Here is a 19,687-nt window from a genome sequence, read left to right on the forward strand (position 1 = left end):
GTAGCTGGATTTGAACCCACACAGGAGGTTCCCAAGACCTTAGAACTGTGCCGCACACGCGCTAACCACTGCGCCGCCATGCTGCCCCTGTGTGTATTGTTGTGAGGCGAAAATAGTAGAGGACACCATCAGAATGTAAAAGGTGAAGTGGTGGCTTAGATTGTATATGAAAGATTGGGTTTAAGCTAAAGGTGAATCGGGACTAAGAAAAAAACCCTGCTCGACCTGGCTCGCGAGTAAATAAGCTTAAACCCGCCCATACCCAAACAATGAACTTGATTTGAGGGAACGAGCCTGAAGTAAACCCGAGCTTTAGTTGAAGTGTGCGTTTCGTCCCAAGTACGCAGCTTGGGGTTTATTTTGGGCTTAATCCCTCAAATCAAGTGTGCACTTCAAAGTGAAGCACCGAAATGAACACTGAGGTGCCGAAGTGCTTATCAGTAGGGTCACGGGGATGATGGAGCCCATCCCAGCTATCTTCGGGCAGTGGGCAGGGGACACCCTGAACTGGTTGCCAGCCAGTCGCAGGGCATAAAGAATATCATATTATGCAAATAGTGAAACATTTGGCCAAAAAGCAGAAAGGCTTGTAAAGCTTGTAAGCTATTGGCGGGAGGCAGAAATGACGTCTGACGTAAGCGACGTAGAAATGGAAAGAGGAGGCAACGCATCTTTTTCCATGACACCAAGGATGAAATAGTTTGGAAAAAATATTCTATATGATAGCGTCATCGGTGGCAAACTGCAGAGCTTAAGTGTGTTACTCAAGTTAAAGTACTGTCACCTCAGATAAACATTTCTCAAATAGATGTAAAAAGCAGTCATCAAAATAATTACTTGAGTAAAAGTAAGTGCATGCTTTGCAGATCATCCACAAAGGTGATCTTACCCCTAGTATGAACGTTATGCAGAACATGATGTTTTTTGTTTTTCCACACATTACCATGGTCATTGGTGTGAAACTAAATTGGTGCCCGTTTCAAGCCCTGCACACACCTGCCGCCATTCAGAAGCGTTGCCTCTGACGATCAGCATGTTGCTTTTGGTGGCTAGTGTTACACCAACTAAAGTTCAAGCGCCGGTGTTGCAATGGCAACATTACTTTTCCACAGAATCTTTTGCATCCGCATGCTGTCTTCTGTACATCCACAGAAAACGTTAAATATTGCAGTGAGATAGGCAAATAAATAAATAAATAAATAAAAGAATCAACCCAGTGTCGCCATCATGAATGTCCATGTGATCCCAAACACGTGATCGACACTACTTAAAACATCCATGCCAATGGTGCTAATCGCAAATCGTGTCTTGCTAAATTGCACCTCGTCGGAATGGGGCTTTACCGCCAATCCCAAAAACATGTGAACTCTGTGATTGTTATCATTCTGAGCAGATTGTAAATGCTTGGGGTAAGGCAGGGGTGTCCAAACCTTTCAGATTTGGTAAGGTGAAAAGGTGTGCGGGCTGACTATTCAACCTGGCATTCTTTGAACAGTCTTTAATAAATTCACTCTCGGTGCTTGGCGTTCAGCGTCGCGACCTCTTAGCTCGCCTTTGTAGCATTTTCATATGACTCGCATGGTCTCGTGAAAAAGTGCTGCTGTGCCATCAAAACAGCTTCAAGTTGCTTCACCTTTTCACCGTTTGTTTCCAGTTATCTTTTTGTGGTCAGCATGTTTCGTCTGGCAGTGCCTCTTGATATTTAATTTTTTGACAACAGCGACAGTCCCTTGGCAAATTAGGCAGACAACGTGGTTTTAGATTTCGGTCAAAAAAATACTCCAATTTCCACTTGACTTGAAAGCGGTGGGCCTCAGTCAAGTTTTTATCAACAACAGTCGTCATGTCTGAAATGGAGTGTGCTAAAATTCTCATTGAAAGCCAAGGGCAAGGTGGCCAGAGGGCTAATGCAATCATCTGGTCAAATGGTAATTTTTTGGGGTCCAAATCTATTTTATACCGTGGTCAACATTACTGGCGGGCTACATATTACATTTATAACAGGCCGTAGGCCAAAAAAAATGACTAACTGCCCCCGGGCATGAATTTGGACATGCCTGGACTAAGGCGTCTGGTGGCAATGTTGTACGAGCTTTCTGTGCTCTTTGGCATCCTTTCTGAGGAGCCGAACAGAATGGAGAGTGACTTAAAGTTAAAAAGTGGAGCAAGCACAGTAGATGGATATGTGACACGTCTGTTTAATGCAGAAACAAAGTATGGGTATTTTGATGGGTCTAATTGACGAAGATTACTGGTTAAAAAACAACTTTTGTTCTCTATTTTTGTGCTCATTTTATCCGTGTTTTACTATGCCCTTGCTATTGATGATTGAAAATGTTAGTGATTTGTCATTGATACTTAATGACACCATAAAGCACAACCAAACTCAGTTTTGCTCCCGCTCCATTTTAAATACTCAAACTTGAATGCTTGTGTTTGTGCCTTGTTGTTATTGTAAGGCGGACGCAGTAGAGGACACCATGAGAACATTAAACAGTGAAGTGTGGGCCCGTGGTATGTAAATAAAGCCCTATTATCAGGTGCGCCACGTTAAATACAGCAATGAATCAAATAAATAAGAATGCCAATTTTAATACAGTGTATGAAAATACATTTAACGTTTCCTTAATTTGAAAATAAAAAGTTGTTCCCTAAAATAAATTAACAATTAAAATGCACCCAATTATCAGCTAACAGAATAACATTGTTTTTCTTTAAAAGATGACTACTTGTCTCATTTTAATACATTTTCCAACAAATGTTCAACTGGTCTTTTTTGCAGTGTAAAACATGTAAAAAAAAGATTTCATGTCTTGTTAAATATTTTTATTTTAAGTAAGTAAAAATCATACCACAAAATAAGATTTTTACTGCTCAGGAAAAAATATAAATATCAATAAATATATTTTTATTTATATTCGCCTATCACACGAAAGACCGAGTGGAAACCTATGTGGGCCTTGAGAGGGATGGGTGCCATGAGGCCATACTTACCCAAGAAACACCACAGGAAATGGTGCCCCTACAACCCTTGTGGTTAAGGGATCCAACCAATCAACCATGCGTACTCAACTGAATAAATATTTCAAAAGTAGTAGGCCAATAAATAAAAAGTTTAGGAAGCCCCTATGTTAGATAAATACCGTGAACCCATCCAGATCATTTACTAGCTACTACAGTTGGATGCTGCTACATTGCATGGTATTTTAGGGCATTGATGGTTCTTATAACAGCAACATAACAGTGATGGTAGCAATAATGCATGCAAGCTTCCAGAATGTGAGCACTGAATATCCTCTATGCAACTGAATGCCACAGGATCATTACCTTAAATCTCCATCTTGTTACGACAACAAATTTCAAAGTGTGGTCCTTGCCCAGGATTTCCTCGTTGCATAAAATGTCCAACTGTGTATCAAGAAAATAAGAACAATATATTTTATATTAATATATTTTTCCCCCATTACATTTCCCAGTAAAAAAAAAATCATAGAATCTTGCAAGAATAATTTTTCTCTCTCTTCAAAAACATAAAAATGAAAGTTTCTCAGGCTGCCAATCACTAGAGTAGCCCACGCTGGCTCTCCTGAGCACGCAGAGTACACAAAAGAAAACAGGAGAAGGCGGCAGCAATTTGCTGCCAAGCGAGGTTGAATAATAGCTGTGCATGTCTTCGACCGTAATCCCTGTTCAAAGCAAAGCTTTAATTATTGTAATAATGTCTATAACCGTTAACCAAAACACAGTTACGATATTCTAATGAGATACCGCCATAGAAATGTTTTGCATTCAAAAAAGAACTGGGGGGTGGGGAGAAAAAAAACACTGTATCTTATTTTATTGTTAAAAGGCTTGGAATTACTGTATTTATACTTTTTCATATAACATGTTTTGATATACAAACTATACATGTATTGAAATGTAAATCATTTTAAGGTGTTTTAGCAACATTTGTCACACAATTTCAATCTTGAGGGTATTATGCAGAGATTTAACTAATATATGCCTGTTTTCGTTTGTCTCTTTTTAGTGATATGATCCTTGTACTTTTTATTGTGTTACAATTGTTGCTATCTTTCCTGTCGTGTTTGTTTTAACATTTTGAAAACTTCCTGTGGTGTTTGTTTTAAAATTTTGAAAACTTCCTGTGTACAGTCTTTTTTTGCAAATATCTCATGTTTGAACGTGGTCATGCGCGATATATAGTTAGGTTTGGCTTATGTATGTACAAAACTTTTCCTTTATTTCCAGAGATTTTAAGTAATTGCAATTTCACTTTCTAATCAAAACATACATAAAGAGGGTTTATGACTTAAAAAAAGGACTTTCAGGTAAAAATAGCCCTTTATTTTTGTATTCAATAAAAAACACGAAAGAAAAAACATGTTTTTTGCTCCACTATTTTTTTTTACATTTCTAGAAAAACAAGAAAAAAATTGTCAACCATGAAAATATATGTCGAAGTATCCTTGGGCAAGACACTGAATCACTAATGTCCCCGATGAGCAGGTAGTTGCCTTGCATGGCTGACGCTGCTATCGGTTGGTTAGTGTGTAAAAGGGAAAAGTGTAAAGCACATTGTAAAGCACTTTGGGAGGTCTTCATTGACTTGAAAAGCGCTATATGAATGCAGAACATTATCATCATCAGTTAAAAAAGGTGATGGCTTATAGTCTGAAAATTACGGTATACGAATGTCGTAGTCCAGTCCTTTTCTCTTCTGCTTTTTCGGAGCAAACATAAGACGTGTTTTGTCTCAACACTGAATTACTATAATTCATGTAAGAAAATATAATCTTGCTATTTAGTACAAATTATTGCTATAATTTCACCGGCAGTTCAGTTATTTAATTTAACAATTTTTTTCCATTATTTCAAAAAATTTTTTTTACAATTTTTTATTTTTCTGGGGAAATTTCAAAATATGTTAGTATTCTTAATTGGTTGTGTATACACCCTTAAAATGTATCTATGAAATGAGCTTCCTTTGTATTTATATCATTTGTATTGTAAATCTCTTGCATTTGTGTTTATATTTACCATATTTCCACACTATAAGGTGCACAGGATGATAAAGGCGCACACCCGTAAATTAGTCTTTTGGAATGCTCTTCCCTCTGAGATTCAATATGCAACCTCAGTGGAAATGTTTAAATCTATGCTTAAAACACACTTCTATTCTATAGCATATGGATAGCCTCTATTTTATGTTGACAATATCAGGGGATGGTGTCATAATAGTCTGTAAAAATAGTTTGCAATAGTCTTTGATCTGTGCAACCCTTTGAGAGTCTTTGTGATTAAGGGCTATACAAACATGACTTGGCTTGACTATATGGCGACCGGAATTGAGACTACAATAAGGGCTGACTGCACTATCAAAAATGTTTCCAAATTTGTGCATTGATGAATCATTCGAAATGAATCACTGATCACAATTGCATAATTTGGATGCATCGTGAACCAAAGCCTCTTCGCAGTGGGGAGAGCATTAGATCCTATCCACTGGTCTACTAGTGATAAAAACTACACAAGAAAAGGCATTAGGTTTTATGTCATCACATAGTCTTTGGCCAGCGTACCACGTAGTGGTAAACCGGTCCGTGGTACAGAAAAGGTTGGGAACCACTCACAAAGCCTTTACGAAGTGCACAAAATTCTGAACTGAATGAAGAGAAATGCATTGTGGGATGTAATTTGGTCGTCCTAAAAAACAAACGCATGGACACACGTGTTCAACAATAATTGTCACTTATAATGCTTAGTTTGAGCTAAGAAAAATAAAACATAATTTTATACCAAATTTCAATCATTTTTTGTAATTTCTTCAACATTTATTTCCGGCAAGACGAGCAAAAACGGCGCAATATAAGACCTAATGCCTCTTTCTATGTCATATACGTCCTTTGTGCCCTGTTAGTTAAGATTCTGAGCTATAAAAATAGCTCCTATTGTTTTGACAATGTGCACAGCGATAAATATTGACTGATCAATAATTACACAAATATAATAATATACCGGTTGCATTTCCAATTCTTTCTGTTACATAAACCGAACTAGATTATAAGGCACACATTCAAATTCCTTGCCAATTTGAGGTTACTGGGTGCACCCTATAGTCCGGAAAATATGGTTGTTACATTACGTGTTAGAAATAATAATACTAGAGTGAATTTTACCTCGTTAAAGGAAGTTAGGTTGAGCTTTTTGGCAATGAACTTCTTGAGGTGTAAGACGGTGGCCTGCGCTGAACAGCGGATCCACTTGCGCTTCAGACCTCTGAGTTTGCTGCTGTTGCACTCCAAGCAGATGCTCACCTGTAGAGGAAGATGGTACAAGTACAGTAACTTGATCATGCTGTCAGTTAACTCACAATAATAGCTGCTGTGTGAAATAAAAGCCATCAAAAACAGTCATTTTGTGGTAATACAGATTCAGTCAAGGCTAACTCTGTACCTGCTCGTCACTGCGGTGATAGTCGTTGTCCTCCTCTGCTTTCTCCTCTCCGGCTTCCTTATTAGGTGTGTCCTCAGACTTGGTGTCTCCTAAATTGAAACAAATAAATAGAAACAATGAGTTATTAATATTTTCTCAGCTAAAAATTATGCCTGAGATTAGAGGCTGTCAAAATTGCCTCCATTTCACCACTCAAATTACAGAAGAAAATTTTTTTACTAGCTCATTGCCCATGTTATGACAAGACGTATAAAAAGAGACAGGAAATTTGTAGGGGTTTTACTCTCTTGACCAGGCATGTTGAACATCTGGGTCCGCAGGCCAGACACAACACGTTGCATGATTTAATCCAGCCTTCCATACAACTCTGAGTAAGTAAAAAAAAGTGCGTCCGTAGGTCAATTCTATTAGAAATTGTAATTTTTAGAATAAATAAGAACCAAATGCTCACTCCGGCCACTAAAGAGCATATGTGTTTAAAACAGCTGACATCACACTTGTACTCTATAGCATATGAATAACCTATACTTTTCTTGGACAATATCTCTGTATCATTTGTGATTGCAACATCCTTTGCTGTCTGGTAATCCTGAAAGGGGGATGCTACATGTGCGGTCCCTTCTCAAGGTTTCTTCATTTTCCTCATGTTGAGGTTTTTGAGTTTTTCCTTGCCCTCATGTTGGTTCCAGATCAGGGGATGGTGTAATAATAGTCTGAAAAAATAGTCTGTGTAATGACCTGTGAAGCCCTTTGAGACTCTTTGTGATTAAGGGCTATACAAATAAAAATGACTTGACTTGACATCATGCTATGCTTAAATCTTTATTTTACATTTCCATCTATCCAACCATTCATTATCAGCACCGTTTATCTTCAGTAGGGTCGCGGGGTGCTGGAGCCTATCTAAGCTATTTTTGGGCAGTGGGCAGGGGACACCCTGAACTGGTTGCCAGCCGGTTGCTGGGCTATTTAGCATTTCTTCTTTTTTAATTTATTTAAAATCATTAAAACAATTTAGGCAAAAAAGACAACATTTTAGTTTGTATAGCTTGGTGAGTTGTTCAGGTGCAAACTGCATTCACGCATCTGTTAAAATAAACAAGTTAACATATTCAATACCAAACATGAAAATGTTTGTGAAAAAATGTGTGTGTTGAGAAAGGATCCGTTTCATCAGCGATTATAACATGTAGGGCATGTTACTAATATAGGCTGAATGATAAAGCATAATACTGAAAACTAAAGCTAAACATCATTCTGACTGATCCAGCTTGCCTGATAAGAGAATGTCTGGTTCTGGCTCCAGAGCCAAACTGAGTTTGAAAGTAAAGAACAGCTAGCTTGTTTTTAATGTTGCCAGATTGCTTGGGCTTTTTTTTTGTGAGACTTTATAGAACAAATCAGAAGCATTCAGTTTTGGTTTTTGATTGCTGCATTAGATAGATAGATAGATAGATAGATAGATAGATACTTTATTCATCCCCGAAGGGAAATTCACTTTTCCAGCAGCATCCCTGAGCTGAGAACAATCGAAAATAACACGGGAGCTGCTGGAGTGGCTGCCATTTGTGACGGCGCCGGAGAAACGATTCAATTTGAATCATGTACAAACAAACAAACAATTGAATCATGTACAAGAAACGATTCAATTTGAATCATGTACAAACAACCAACAATTGAATCATTAGTAAAGTTTTCAACAATACGTTCAGTTAAACAAGTCAAGTTTGGCCAGCTGTTATTGTTTTTGTTTATTTGTCTTTGCTAGAGGTTGCCAACACAATTGATAGTCACACCTTCAAATTGGGACAGAGCGGATGCGAGGTCGAGTGAAGGTGAATTTACTGCCGAAACGACAACAGCTAGCGCGGGGGCCTCTTGATTCGCAATCAAGCGGGTTGACTCTGGAGATGGTCGCCGTGGAGACCACACGGCGCAAATACGGGCACGCTCACATAAACAAACCGTTCAGCAATTCACTCAGGGATCGTGACAGTTTGCCCAATTGGAAAACGGCCCCTGTGTAGCAAACCAATTCAGTCAGTCGCACAAGCAAACACTGTTGTTACATCCAATGAATTAGTAATGAACAAAACACATCTTTGTTTCAGAGGTCATGAGAAAGCATGACTCAATTTAACTGGTGAAAAGTGGATGTCATGTCCAAAAATTGAATGATTTTGCAACGTTGCAGCCAGACATGAGTCCCAGGTTGGGCATATCAAATGCATTGGAGGGCACAATTCTTATTACCCAAACATGTTTGCACAGCATTAATGCACATTAAACATAACCAATAGCACATCCAACAACAGCTTTCAAGAGGCTTCGTCATTTCAAACAATAGACAGCCAGCTCCCTTCTAGACGATTCTTTACCATTTTGTGATTGGTAAATATGCATTTTTCCATAAATTCTGTGTTATTGACTTACATTTATTTGATTATTAAAAGGTGAAAATTGTTCTGTTTCTTTTTAGATTTGTAAATATTTGAATTTATGCTTCCAGTGTTTTTTAAATAGATGGAACACCAGACCATACGTACTGTGACTGATTTTGTTAAATTAAAATTAGTTTGGAATATGTTAACAGGTTTATTTTAACAGATGCGTGAATGCAGTTTGCACCTATACAAACTCAACACTGCCCTCTAGCGGCCGGTGGGAGTATTTGGTTTGTACTTTCAAAAAAATTAAAACTTCTGATAGAAATTACTTAACGATTCGCTTCCTATTATTTACATATTCAAAAATTTATCACGGGTCAAATTAAATCATGCCTGCTTTAGAGAATCACCAACTGATTAAATGTCCCAATTATTTTAGCGAAGGCTCCAAGAAGGAACATAGGGGCAGATCAAATCTTGTGAAATGACTTGACCTTGTCAAGTGGAGTAGCGGGTGGATGCAGGGGATTGGGCATGGGAGACAGCGACTGGAGCAAAGTGGCTGGCATTTCATCTGGATCTTCTCCCATTACTGGTTTCCAACGACCGGGATTATGGCTATTGGAGAGAATTGGCAAGCCAACAAAGGCCAAAGTGTAATAATTTCTTCTTCTGTCTGGCATCCAAAATCACACATTACACATTTGGACCTTGAGATTTTCCGTCAATATATATATATATATATATATATATATATATATATATATATATATATATATATCCCTAAATGTACACATATTTGTAAAAATCAACATTTACAATACAAAAATGAACATTGCTGGATTATTATTATTATTGCTTGATGCTTGGGGGGAATTTGATCAGTTTTTATAAAAAATCGTATTTATATTTGAATTTTACCTTATTTTTCCTTGAAGTAAAATGAAAACTACAATATGACTGTATTATTAACCATTTTTCTACTCAATAAAATGAAACGATGTAATGCATGGGGGGAGTGTTCAGCAATTCAGTGAAGATAACATTAAGTTTTTAAAATGAAAAAAAAAACCATCTGCCTTCTTGCCATACTTGACAAAAAAACTCAATTTAAAGAAATATAAATAAAAATAAGACTTAAAATAAGCACATTTTTCACTTACAATTTACTTTTCTCAATTGAAAAAGGGTCAAACAACTATTTAATTGAAGAAAGAAAAACACTTTGTATTACTGACCAAATAGTTGTGACGATTTAGCATCTAACCTAAAAGCGTTCACACTCTGTAAAGTGGAAAAAAAGACTTTTCTTACTTTACCAAAATGACCTCCAGCACAATAGCTTTAAAAGTACCTTTGTTTATAAACCACATTTAGGAAGCCTCTTTTTGGCAAAAGACAAGCACCGATTACAATCACAGTTTTAATAAACTGATCATTGACAACCTGAAACTAATAGACGACAATTTCGTTCAAACTACAGTGATACCTCGGTACTCAAACGATTGCATTAGAACAAATACGCATTCGACCACTAAAATCAAGAGTAATTTTCTCTGGTATTCGAACGAAAAATCGGAGCTCGAACAAACACGGAAAAACTCAACCGCATGGACAAGTGAGATAATTTAATTTCTGATACATACACATTTAAATAATTATTCATGGTTTAGGTAAACATTTCATTAACATTTAGGGTGTTTAGGAATGTGTAAGCACTCGTAAAAATAAATGCTACTACTTTGTATGGGAAGAAATATGTTTCCGTACTCGAAAAATTTGGTATTCTAACACAGACCCCAAATGGAATATGATCGCGCAATGGAGTATCACTATAATCACCTGCAATGGAGCAAAAGGCCATGACATGTAGCAATGGAAAAACTGCTGGCCAGCTTTACTAAGTCTTTGCCAAAACGTGGACCATTCCTGTTCAAGTGCAAGAACAAGAGCCGACCCTCCATTTCTTGGTTTTAATGAACTTCTGCCACCGCGACAGTGTTCAAAGCACATTCTTCAATGGAAACGTCACTCAACTGTATTTGACAATCCTTTCATTTTCCAGCTTCCATAAAGCGACTCCCAGAGGACTGAAGGAGCACTACACAGTTAGCAATATATGAATTATATTACTTTAAAAAAGCTGTTTTTACAATCCCAGAGGGTGTTTATGTTCTTTTTTTGAAGAGATCTGGTGGTGTGAAGCTTTAATGATGTGGTGCTGGGCTATCGCCTGCAGTTTGCATGCTGTGATCTCTGCTTTGGCGACTGTTTCACTTTGCTGGGTTTTACTCCAATAAGAGCTAATGAGGACCGTCACTTCTAATGGAATGAGTCCAGAAAAACAAAGCCTTCTAAAGTCGGAAAACACTTTTTAAAGTGGGAAAAAACGATTCTGTTACTAGACAAAATAATACTCTATAACAAACACCTTTATTTGACCGAATGTAATGTGATGGAAACAAGATCACTCCATGAACAACTTACTTTATTTACAAAAGACTAGTAATTTACAGTCTTAGCAAAGACTAATAGGTACATTTATATGCAGTGTTATATGAGGTATTCGAATTATGTAATGCTCTTTACACGTGCACAATGATCCAATTATGGTTTTAGTCCGACTGCAAATATTTAGATTCAAAGTGTTGGGTTAGTCCTTGCAAACTACGTCAATCCACCCATCTCTGTGGGCGCTGCGCTTATTTAACGTCAAAAGTCAAATGAGGAAACAATGTCTATCTACATAATTCGGTTGCTTGTGCTTATGCTTGCAATCTGATTATTCCCAAACGCCATGTGTACCGGGTTTGTTCGTTTTTCATTTGTCATGTAAACAATTCATTCAGATTCATCTAAAAAAAAATATCTGAATTCTGGCCCCAGTCGGACTATTTACTGTATGTTTAAATAGTGAACATTCTTATCAGACAGCAAAATAGGGTGAAAAAAAACATAACTGCCCTTGCTTTCCATTAATGAACAGCAAAGCATCGAAAAAAGCGTCAACAACAAGAAACAACCATCTTTGTTTAACTAAACAGTTTTGACAATAATTACATAGCAACTTATAGCCAGTCAACCTAATTTTAATCAACAAAGTGCTGACAATCTTAGGCATAGCAACAGAAACAATACCTAAACCTTAACATTTTATTTTGATGGATTTATGACCTTTTCAATTTCCCTTCGAATTAAAATATGTGTTTGTTTTCCCTATCTTTGCGGGAGACATTTTGAAGGGTTTCCTCAGTGGTCATCTGTCAACAACTCCCCAAGGGTTCAATTCACCCTACTATCGACTATGTTTTTGTCACTAAAGGTGTGTGGCTGTTTGTGAGGTTTTGCAAAGCACTTATGGGATTGTGTAATATAGAAAAGTCCATGTTTAGTTACGATTTGCAATCTGTTAATGTTGTGGAAAACAATAGCTGCCAACTTTTTTTTGTTTTGAATCCATTTGTTCAGCACCACTAACAAAAAGGGGAACAAGGCGTAATGATCCTTACTTTTTATTTATGAATCATCAGCAAAAATAGTATCGCCAAAACCCAGGGACCAACTCCCATACTGAGAAATAAAATTAAATTTGGCAACATTTGTATGTATTATTTTTATGTATTTAGACAAATTATCAAATGTTGACAAGAACCAAATGCTTTACTGAACCAAGATTTGACAAGTAAAGAAAAGTTAAAGTGACTTGAAAAATTGTACATCAGTGACAAAGGGGGGGACCCCTCCATCCATCCATTATCTGCACCGCTTATCCTCAGCAGGGTCGCGGGGGTGCTGGAGCCCATCCCAGCTATCTCCAGGCAGTGGGCAGGGGACAATCTCAGCTGGTTGCCTGCCCATCACAGAGCACACACAGACAGACTACTCACTCACTCATTCACACCAAGGGACAATTTGGACTAGCCAATTATTTTGACATGTATGTTTTTGAAATGTGGGAGGGAACCGGAGTTCCCGGAGGAAACCCACGCAAGCACGGGGAGAACATTCAAACTCCACACAGGAGTGTTCGATCTCATGACCTCAGAACTGTGCCGCACATGCGCTAAACACTGTGCTGCCGTGCTGCCACGGGATAAAAACCTTACCACAATTATTTTGGTTGAACTATCACAGTTCGAACTCACCCCAAGAGGCATTTGCTATTCCTCAATCATTTTTCAAAAGCCCCCCAGGAAAAAAATAAAAATCATATTTGCTCCCAAAACTATTCTGTTCACTTTAAAGGTTTCAAATGATCAAGAATGGAAATCAAACTTGACAAATAATTTGAGTTAACGTTTTACATTATCAAATTAATATTTTATGTATTTCTATACAGTCCCTGACAAAAGTGTATACATTTTATATTCAAAGGCACATTGTGTCTAATTTTGCAGCTCCAAACCTAAATTCATTGTAAGAAACAATATTTATTTGAATAATACATTTATTTTACATAACATGAGGCTCATTTAAAGGGAGCAGACATGATTGTCCGCCATCTTGCTACTAAGGGTACCCTCAAAAACCAAAAACCTTGTGAAAGGCTGAGCAAAAATATTGAGAAGAAAAATTGTGAGGTTTGGACACTTTGATTCTCCGTAATTTGTATTCTTCCTTGTGTTTTGTAACACTCGTTTTCGGTTGCATTACACAGTGCAGCAACATCTAGTGGTAAAATACCACACAGTGTCGATTTAAGAATAAAACATAATACATATTATGTATGTTTCTTAAATGATTTACCTTTAAATAAATTGTTTAAAAAAAAACAAGAGTCACTTGTATCCTTTAGTATTGTTTTTTAAAGACAAATAGTATTTCAAAATGGTCTTTGAGTCTTGGGCAATTTCAACTGTGAATATGCAAGGATTGAGCAGAACATTAAGCAAAGCGACTGCGAGGCACTGTTACTAAAATAAAACCAACTAAAAATAAATATTGTTCCCAGCTTTGGTGTGTTGAGATGCGTGTCTGAGTACAACGCAGCAAGGATACAAGATAATGGCGCTCCTCTTTGCCACACGTCTTAATTAGTGGAATGAGAGCAGGGGATTAAGTGAGCGATTAGGCCCCGCGAGCGTGACCGCCCACGAAAGAAGGCGAGATGCCGCTCTTGTGGTTTGGTTGGGAAAAAAAAAAAAAAAAAAAATTCAACAACTTCCATTGTTGTTTTGATCTTTGCGCCATTGTGTTCACCAGCGTACGCCGCCCACATCAAAAGAAAAACTTCAAATTACAGCATCTAGATTTAATCTTATGCAAGAGTCAAATACATTTTTAAGATTCTTTGGGCTTTTATTCGTGCTAAATAATACAATCCAGGGTTGGGACACTTTTCTCAAGACCAATTTTCAAGACTTTTAAAGCCAATTTTTTCCAGGACCATGTGATCAATTTTAACCCAAATATTAAACCTGCAGCTATAGAAGACTGAGGTGGGGTATTAAAAATGTGAACGAACAGAGTTTATGTGCCCCATTTCATTAGTATTTGCCTCTCTGTTTAGTTCATGTTGAATCAAAGGTTTTTGTTCTTTTTCTTACTAACAGCACTTCATGACGTCAAACTGTAGTGAAAGAAATGTCAATTCTTCAAAAGGTCAACATACTGTATGTGTGAACTAGCCTGCTGTAGGTATGAACTAGCCATCTGAGCCTCTAATTTTGTCCATTTAACTTGCTTGGTGTGAAAAGGTATTTTACTAGTTACTTACCCATTATCGACAAGCGTAGCGTCGATCAAGACAATGTTGTTTTTGTTGATTTGGATCTTGCTACTTGCACACACTTTGTGCTTTTTTTGAGATGTTACTGTCCACGATCTATTTCTCTCAAATCAGCTGGTATAAACCGACATAAATTCCCCCGTTCTACCTCAACAATGCGCACGCAGCTTGGCTACGCCACACTTGTAAGGGGTAGGGCGCATAGTGGTGATTTAATGCGTGGTCTATTGAGTCCAACAGACGAGAAACATAGCAATAATTTTAAGCATTTACAAGCACTTAACACTGAATGCATGCACTTTTCAAAACCTCAAACATTTTCAAGGATTTCAAGCACCCATATGAACCCTGTCAGCCAAACGTCATGTTTTTAAAGTGGCATTATCTGAATTTTTACATTTGGATAGATGGACAAACGAAAAGTATCAAAATGGCTGGTCTTCAGGTAGCATATCATGGATAATTTAGGAAAATGATTTGGAGGTAGTGCCATGAGTATAATGTTGTTTTACTGTACCATTGCGCTGGTCTAGATGCGTCTTCATGTTGCAGAGCTCCCCTTTAATGTCGCCAGGTACTTCCATGCCCAGTTTCTGGTAGAAGTCCCGCTGCTTTTTTATCTCGGCTAGAGAATCGATCAACAAACAAAATCATGAGGTCATGTTTAGAAATAAAAACACTTTTTTTTGTTGTTTTATTTTAAAAGACAAAATATACCCTCTTGAAGTCCGGGTACCAACTTGTACACGATGTCTTGCATTGTTCTGTCATGGCTGCCAAGAAGATGGAACAATGCATTTATAGCAACAGTACATAACATACGGTAGCACACTAGAGAGCCTACAATCCTGCCTTTGCTTTACCTAAACTGACAATCAATAATCTATCACAAATAAAGAAGCTGCAAAAAAGGTGTGTGTTGCAACTTTGTGTGTGTTACTCACCCTATGTACTGCAGTGGATGACTCTGATGAATAACAATCCTGCATGTAGGACACGTATTGTTCTCCTCCAGATACTTCACAAGACAGCTTCGGCAGACTGCACACACACACACACGGATATCCCTCCTTACTGTAGGTTAAATCATACGCAATCAATACTGTGCACATACTTCCAACTCAAGCTTAGAAGTACAGTGTATTTGATGCAACCTGTTATGAATGTTTAAGTTTAGAGGACTAGTTTACACATCATTTTACAAAAAAATGTGTCCAAACAATTAATAGGTTACTCATCCAACGCAAAACTTATTCAGAAATCACACAACAGCAGAGCACTTTTACAAATGGATAAAAGTAAAATAATATAATATATCCACTGGAACTCTGCCCTTTTACTAGTGTGCCAAGGTCTCTGGTGAGCTGCAGGGCAAAATTCAACTGGTGTACAGAAAATTGCTTCAAATCATACTTATTTAATTCAGAAGCTAACTTTATGGTTACCAATTAGGTAGTACTCACGGTTTTCCACCCGAATTAATTCGAAATAGCCTCATATTGTGTCTAACGTTTGTCATAAAGGAAACAGTACTCTAAACATATTTTACTCTTAGCTTTAAACTCTTGATTTTTGATTGGTCAGTCCATAAAATAATATTAAAACAAAAATAGATAAGTTGGATCCTAACAAACTACCTTTTAGATAGACGGATAGACTTTATTAATCCCCGTAGGGAAATTCACACTTCCAGCAGTCTCCTTTGTTGTTTATTAACAGATTCACAGGATCCCCTCAGGGTGCTTTGTTGTAGTTTAGCCACAGCGGAGTGGATGATGTCACATGCTAGTCCAAAAGTTCGACGTCCCTGCAGCAGATGGAAATCTTTGTGCCCAGGGATACACCACCTCGTGTTAGCGAGTCCAACTCCTCTCCGCTTCCCGCAGGCTTTCGTGTCTTTGTCTAACAGCGCTGAAGCCGGGTAGCTCCGGGTAGCGCTACGTTAGCCTCCGGTATGGTAGACGTGAGCTACGTTTCCGTAAAACACAGCAAACTGCACTCCTTGTGCACTTTGATATTTTTCACTAGCACAGCCAGTTCGTCGGTCTTATTTGATAGAGAGTTCACATTTACCATGATTACGGACGTTGCCGAAGACTTATAAGGCCGCTAGCTGCTTAACTAGCTCCGGCTCTGTATCCACGATAGGGCCCCTTCATCACGCTGGCACGAGAATTCTTCAGGGCAAAGAGTTGATTCATCGAATAAACGCATTGTTGTGCGTTGAAACCCATAACGGTAGGATAGAAAGTAATACAAAGTATAGTTGTCAAACGGGACGAAGAACACCGAAGATAGAAGCAGACACTTGAAACAATGACTCACAAAAAGCGCGAAATAACACGAAGCTGCTGGAAAGGCTGCCGCTCGCTTTCTATCTTTTATTTACATGACAAGAAATTCATTAGCAATAATGAAAGTAAAGGACAATAAACACAGTTTTAAGACAATAAACTAATTGAAGTGTTTGTATAGCGTGTCAGAAATGAAAGATTGTTTGCCCTGCACTTTTTCAGAAAAGTCTCTCCATCCCTTTTGCTGCATCCCTCGTACCCATTTCAAAAGATGGATAGGAAAAGGGAGAAACATAGCCGGGTTTTGCCATGTTTCCTGGATGAGGAGACAAGGCTGTTGATTTCGGCCTTCTTGGTTGCCATTGTGCCCATGGGGCACAGGCCAGTAAGGCCTCCCTTCGAGCGCATGTGAAGGGAGTAAGAAAATTGTTCGCAGGACCCTTATAAAGTGTGATGAGGTCACGGTCACAGGAGGCGAATCCTGTAACCGGAGAGTTCCTGTTGAAGTTTTCCAATTGTTTGACTATAACTGTTATATAATAATTACAATTGTTGATAATAGCTAACATTTAATTTAGACACACTGTGAACTAATTCCTGGCATGAACATGCCATACAGATGCAGATCATTTATCTTTTGATTACATGTGAACACTTGTGAAACTTGGGTTTCAAATCTTTATTATAGTCACTTCCTGTGAATGTATTGTTCTGTGGGTGGAGTCGGCTGGGGTATAATTTTCAGTCATGAATCCATTTTCAGTACCCATTCTGTCATGCAGTAGTCAGCAGAGTAACTAGAGTAACTGGTCAGCAGAGTAACTAGAGTAACTAATATTGTTTTAAATCAGTGGGTGGTAGCATACCACTATTTGCTTTGTACAATAAGAATAAGAATGATAATGTTCTGCATTTATATAACGCTTATCAAGTCAATGAAGACCTCACAAAGCGCTTTACAATGTGCTTCACACTTTTCCCTTTTATACACTAACCAACCAATAGCAGCATCCGCCATGCAAGGCGCCGACCTGCTTATTGGGGGCATTGGGGATTCAGGGTCTTGCCCAAGGACACTTCGACATATATTTTGATGGTTGACTATTTTTTTTCTTGTTTTTCTAGAAATTTACCAAAAAAAATTGGAGCTTTCGTGTATTTTATCAAATAAAAAAATACTTAAAATCAGCAAAATGCTGATTTTAATAAAGGGCTATTTTGACCTGAAAGTCCCTTTTTTTAAGTCATAAACCCTCTTTATGTATGTTTTGATTAGAAAGTGAAATTGCAATTACTTAAAATGTCAGAAACAGCAATGTATATTTGGCAATGGCAATTTGGATATTCTAAAACATATGTCGATATCCCCATCACGATGATTAGTGCCTCTGTAGACGTTTAGTATCGGAATGAAATAAAAAATAGTTGAGTGGGGAACCAGGCTGTGCTTCTTGTATTTGGCTGAGAGGACGTTGTAGCTGGAGTTATGATAACAACATATATTTTAAGGAGTGAAGTAAGTTAAACTTATAGTTACGACGATATCTTGTTTAGAGGAAAACAGTTTAATTAGTTCCAAGTCAGAATCTTAACTGTTAATGGCGGACAAAATGAGGACTCCATATTACACTTGGCTTGCCTGTCCCGTTCCATTTTGCCAGATTCTCGGTGTTGGCTCTGAAAAGGCTCAACCTTTTTCTTTTAGGGGAATTCGCGAAGGCTAATGGTTTTTTTGCATGTGTTGTTGCACCCAGCTACCACACCTGTTGGTCTTTTTTTATGTTCTGAACTCGTTCTCACCGTATAATGTCACACCGAGCAAGAAATAGTACTATATTGCAAATGCTGCTCACTTTGTTCTGTGACACATCGGCCCAGTAATTAGCTTTATTGATGAATCAATCAAGAAAACTTTACCTAATTTCCAAAATTAGCTGAAAGCCAGAATACAAACACATTTAATTCACTACTTGGTTTTTCACAGGGGACACTTTTAGAGCTGATAGAACGTAATTTTTCAGGATTATGGCCAAATGTTAGGCGCATTTAAATGGCCCTTTTGGGTCAAGTGATTTTCTTCAATGTTTTGAACAGCGTCTTGAATTGAACTATGGACAAAATGTGTTACCATACACAGGGCAAAATATTACTGGAGATCAAAAAAAGGGTAGATGGCAAAAAGCTTAACTAAACAGGCAGGCATGAGGCAATACAGCAAAGGCGATTTTTGTGGTCTGGATTTACTTTCAAAGATGAAATGAAAATAACTTGTGTTCTGTGTGTGGGGGAAAAAACTCCACAATAGTGCTATAAACATCAAAGACATTTCAGAAAGTGCAAGGGTTAAGTGTTGGAGCCCTTAACCTTTAGGGTCATATCGGCACCAATCCCTTTGGTGTGTCTTGGGCAAGTACACCCTGATGGCGCCCATCCCACTCCAACATATGTTTCTACCCGAGTCAGCAAAATGCTTGATGGGGGCGAAATAACTGGAAATCTGCCATTTCAGACATTTAAATTTTATCTATCTTTTAACTTAAAAATATATATGAATACATCATTAATTTAATTTTGTTTGAGGGTGACATTTGAGCTTAAAAACGTTTATGTTACCGGAAAAGCAACTTAAAAGTGTAGGTAAAAAAATCTTTTGAAAGAATAATTTCCTAGAGGTGTGCTGTGCCTTACGTTTTTATCTAAAAAGAAAACGAGGTGTTAAAGCCCCCTGGGGTTAGAGGAGAAACCTTCAGATTTAAACAAAAAACAAATGAGGTCCCGTATTTTCCAGAAAATAAGGCGCACCTGATAAGGCACACCCTCGA

The 19,687-nt window shown here is 37.8% G+C and overlaps 1 protein-coding gene across 1 annotated transcript in view; it reads right to left on the reverse strand.

Annotated features, from left to right (window-relative positions):
* Positions 1-19,687, reverse strand: part of pcgf3 (polycomb group ring finger 3) — a 56,396-nt gene that overhangs the window by 6,566 nt on the left and 30,143 nt on the right. The window contains exons 4-9 of the mRNA XM_088344560.1: positions 15,516-15,612; positions 15,289-15,344; positions 15,089-15,196; positions 6,457-6,545; positions 6,180-6,317; positions 3,328-3,408 (exon numbers count right to left, since the gene is read on the reverse strand). Of these exons, the coding sequence (XP_088200686.1) occupies positions 3,328-3,408; positions 6,180-6,317; positions 6,457-6,545; positions 15,089-15,196; positions 15,289-15,344; positions 15,516-15,612 (569 nt within the window). The remainder of the gene's footprint in view (positions 1-3,327; positions 3,409-6,179; positions 6,318-6,456; positions 6,546-15,088; positions 15,197-15,288; positions 15,345-15,515; positions 15,613-19,687) is intronic.

This window comes from Urocampus carinirostris, chromosome 9, assembly GCF_059441175.1.
Source record: "Urocampus carinirostris isolate Australia breed hairy pipefish chromosome 9, RoL_Ucar_1.0, whole genome shotgun sequence".
Classification (NCBI taxonomy): Eukaryota; Metazoa; Chordata; class Actinopteri; order Syngnathiformes; family Syngnathidae; genus Urocampus; species Urocampus carinirostris.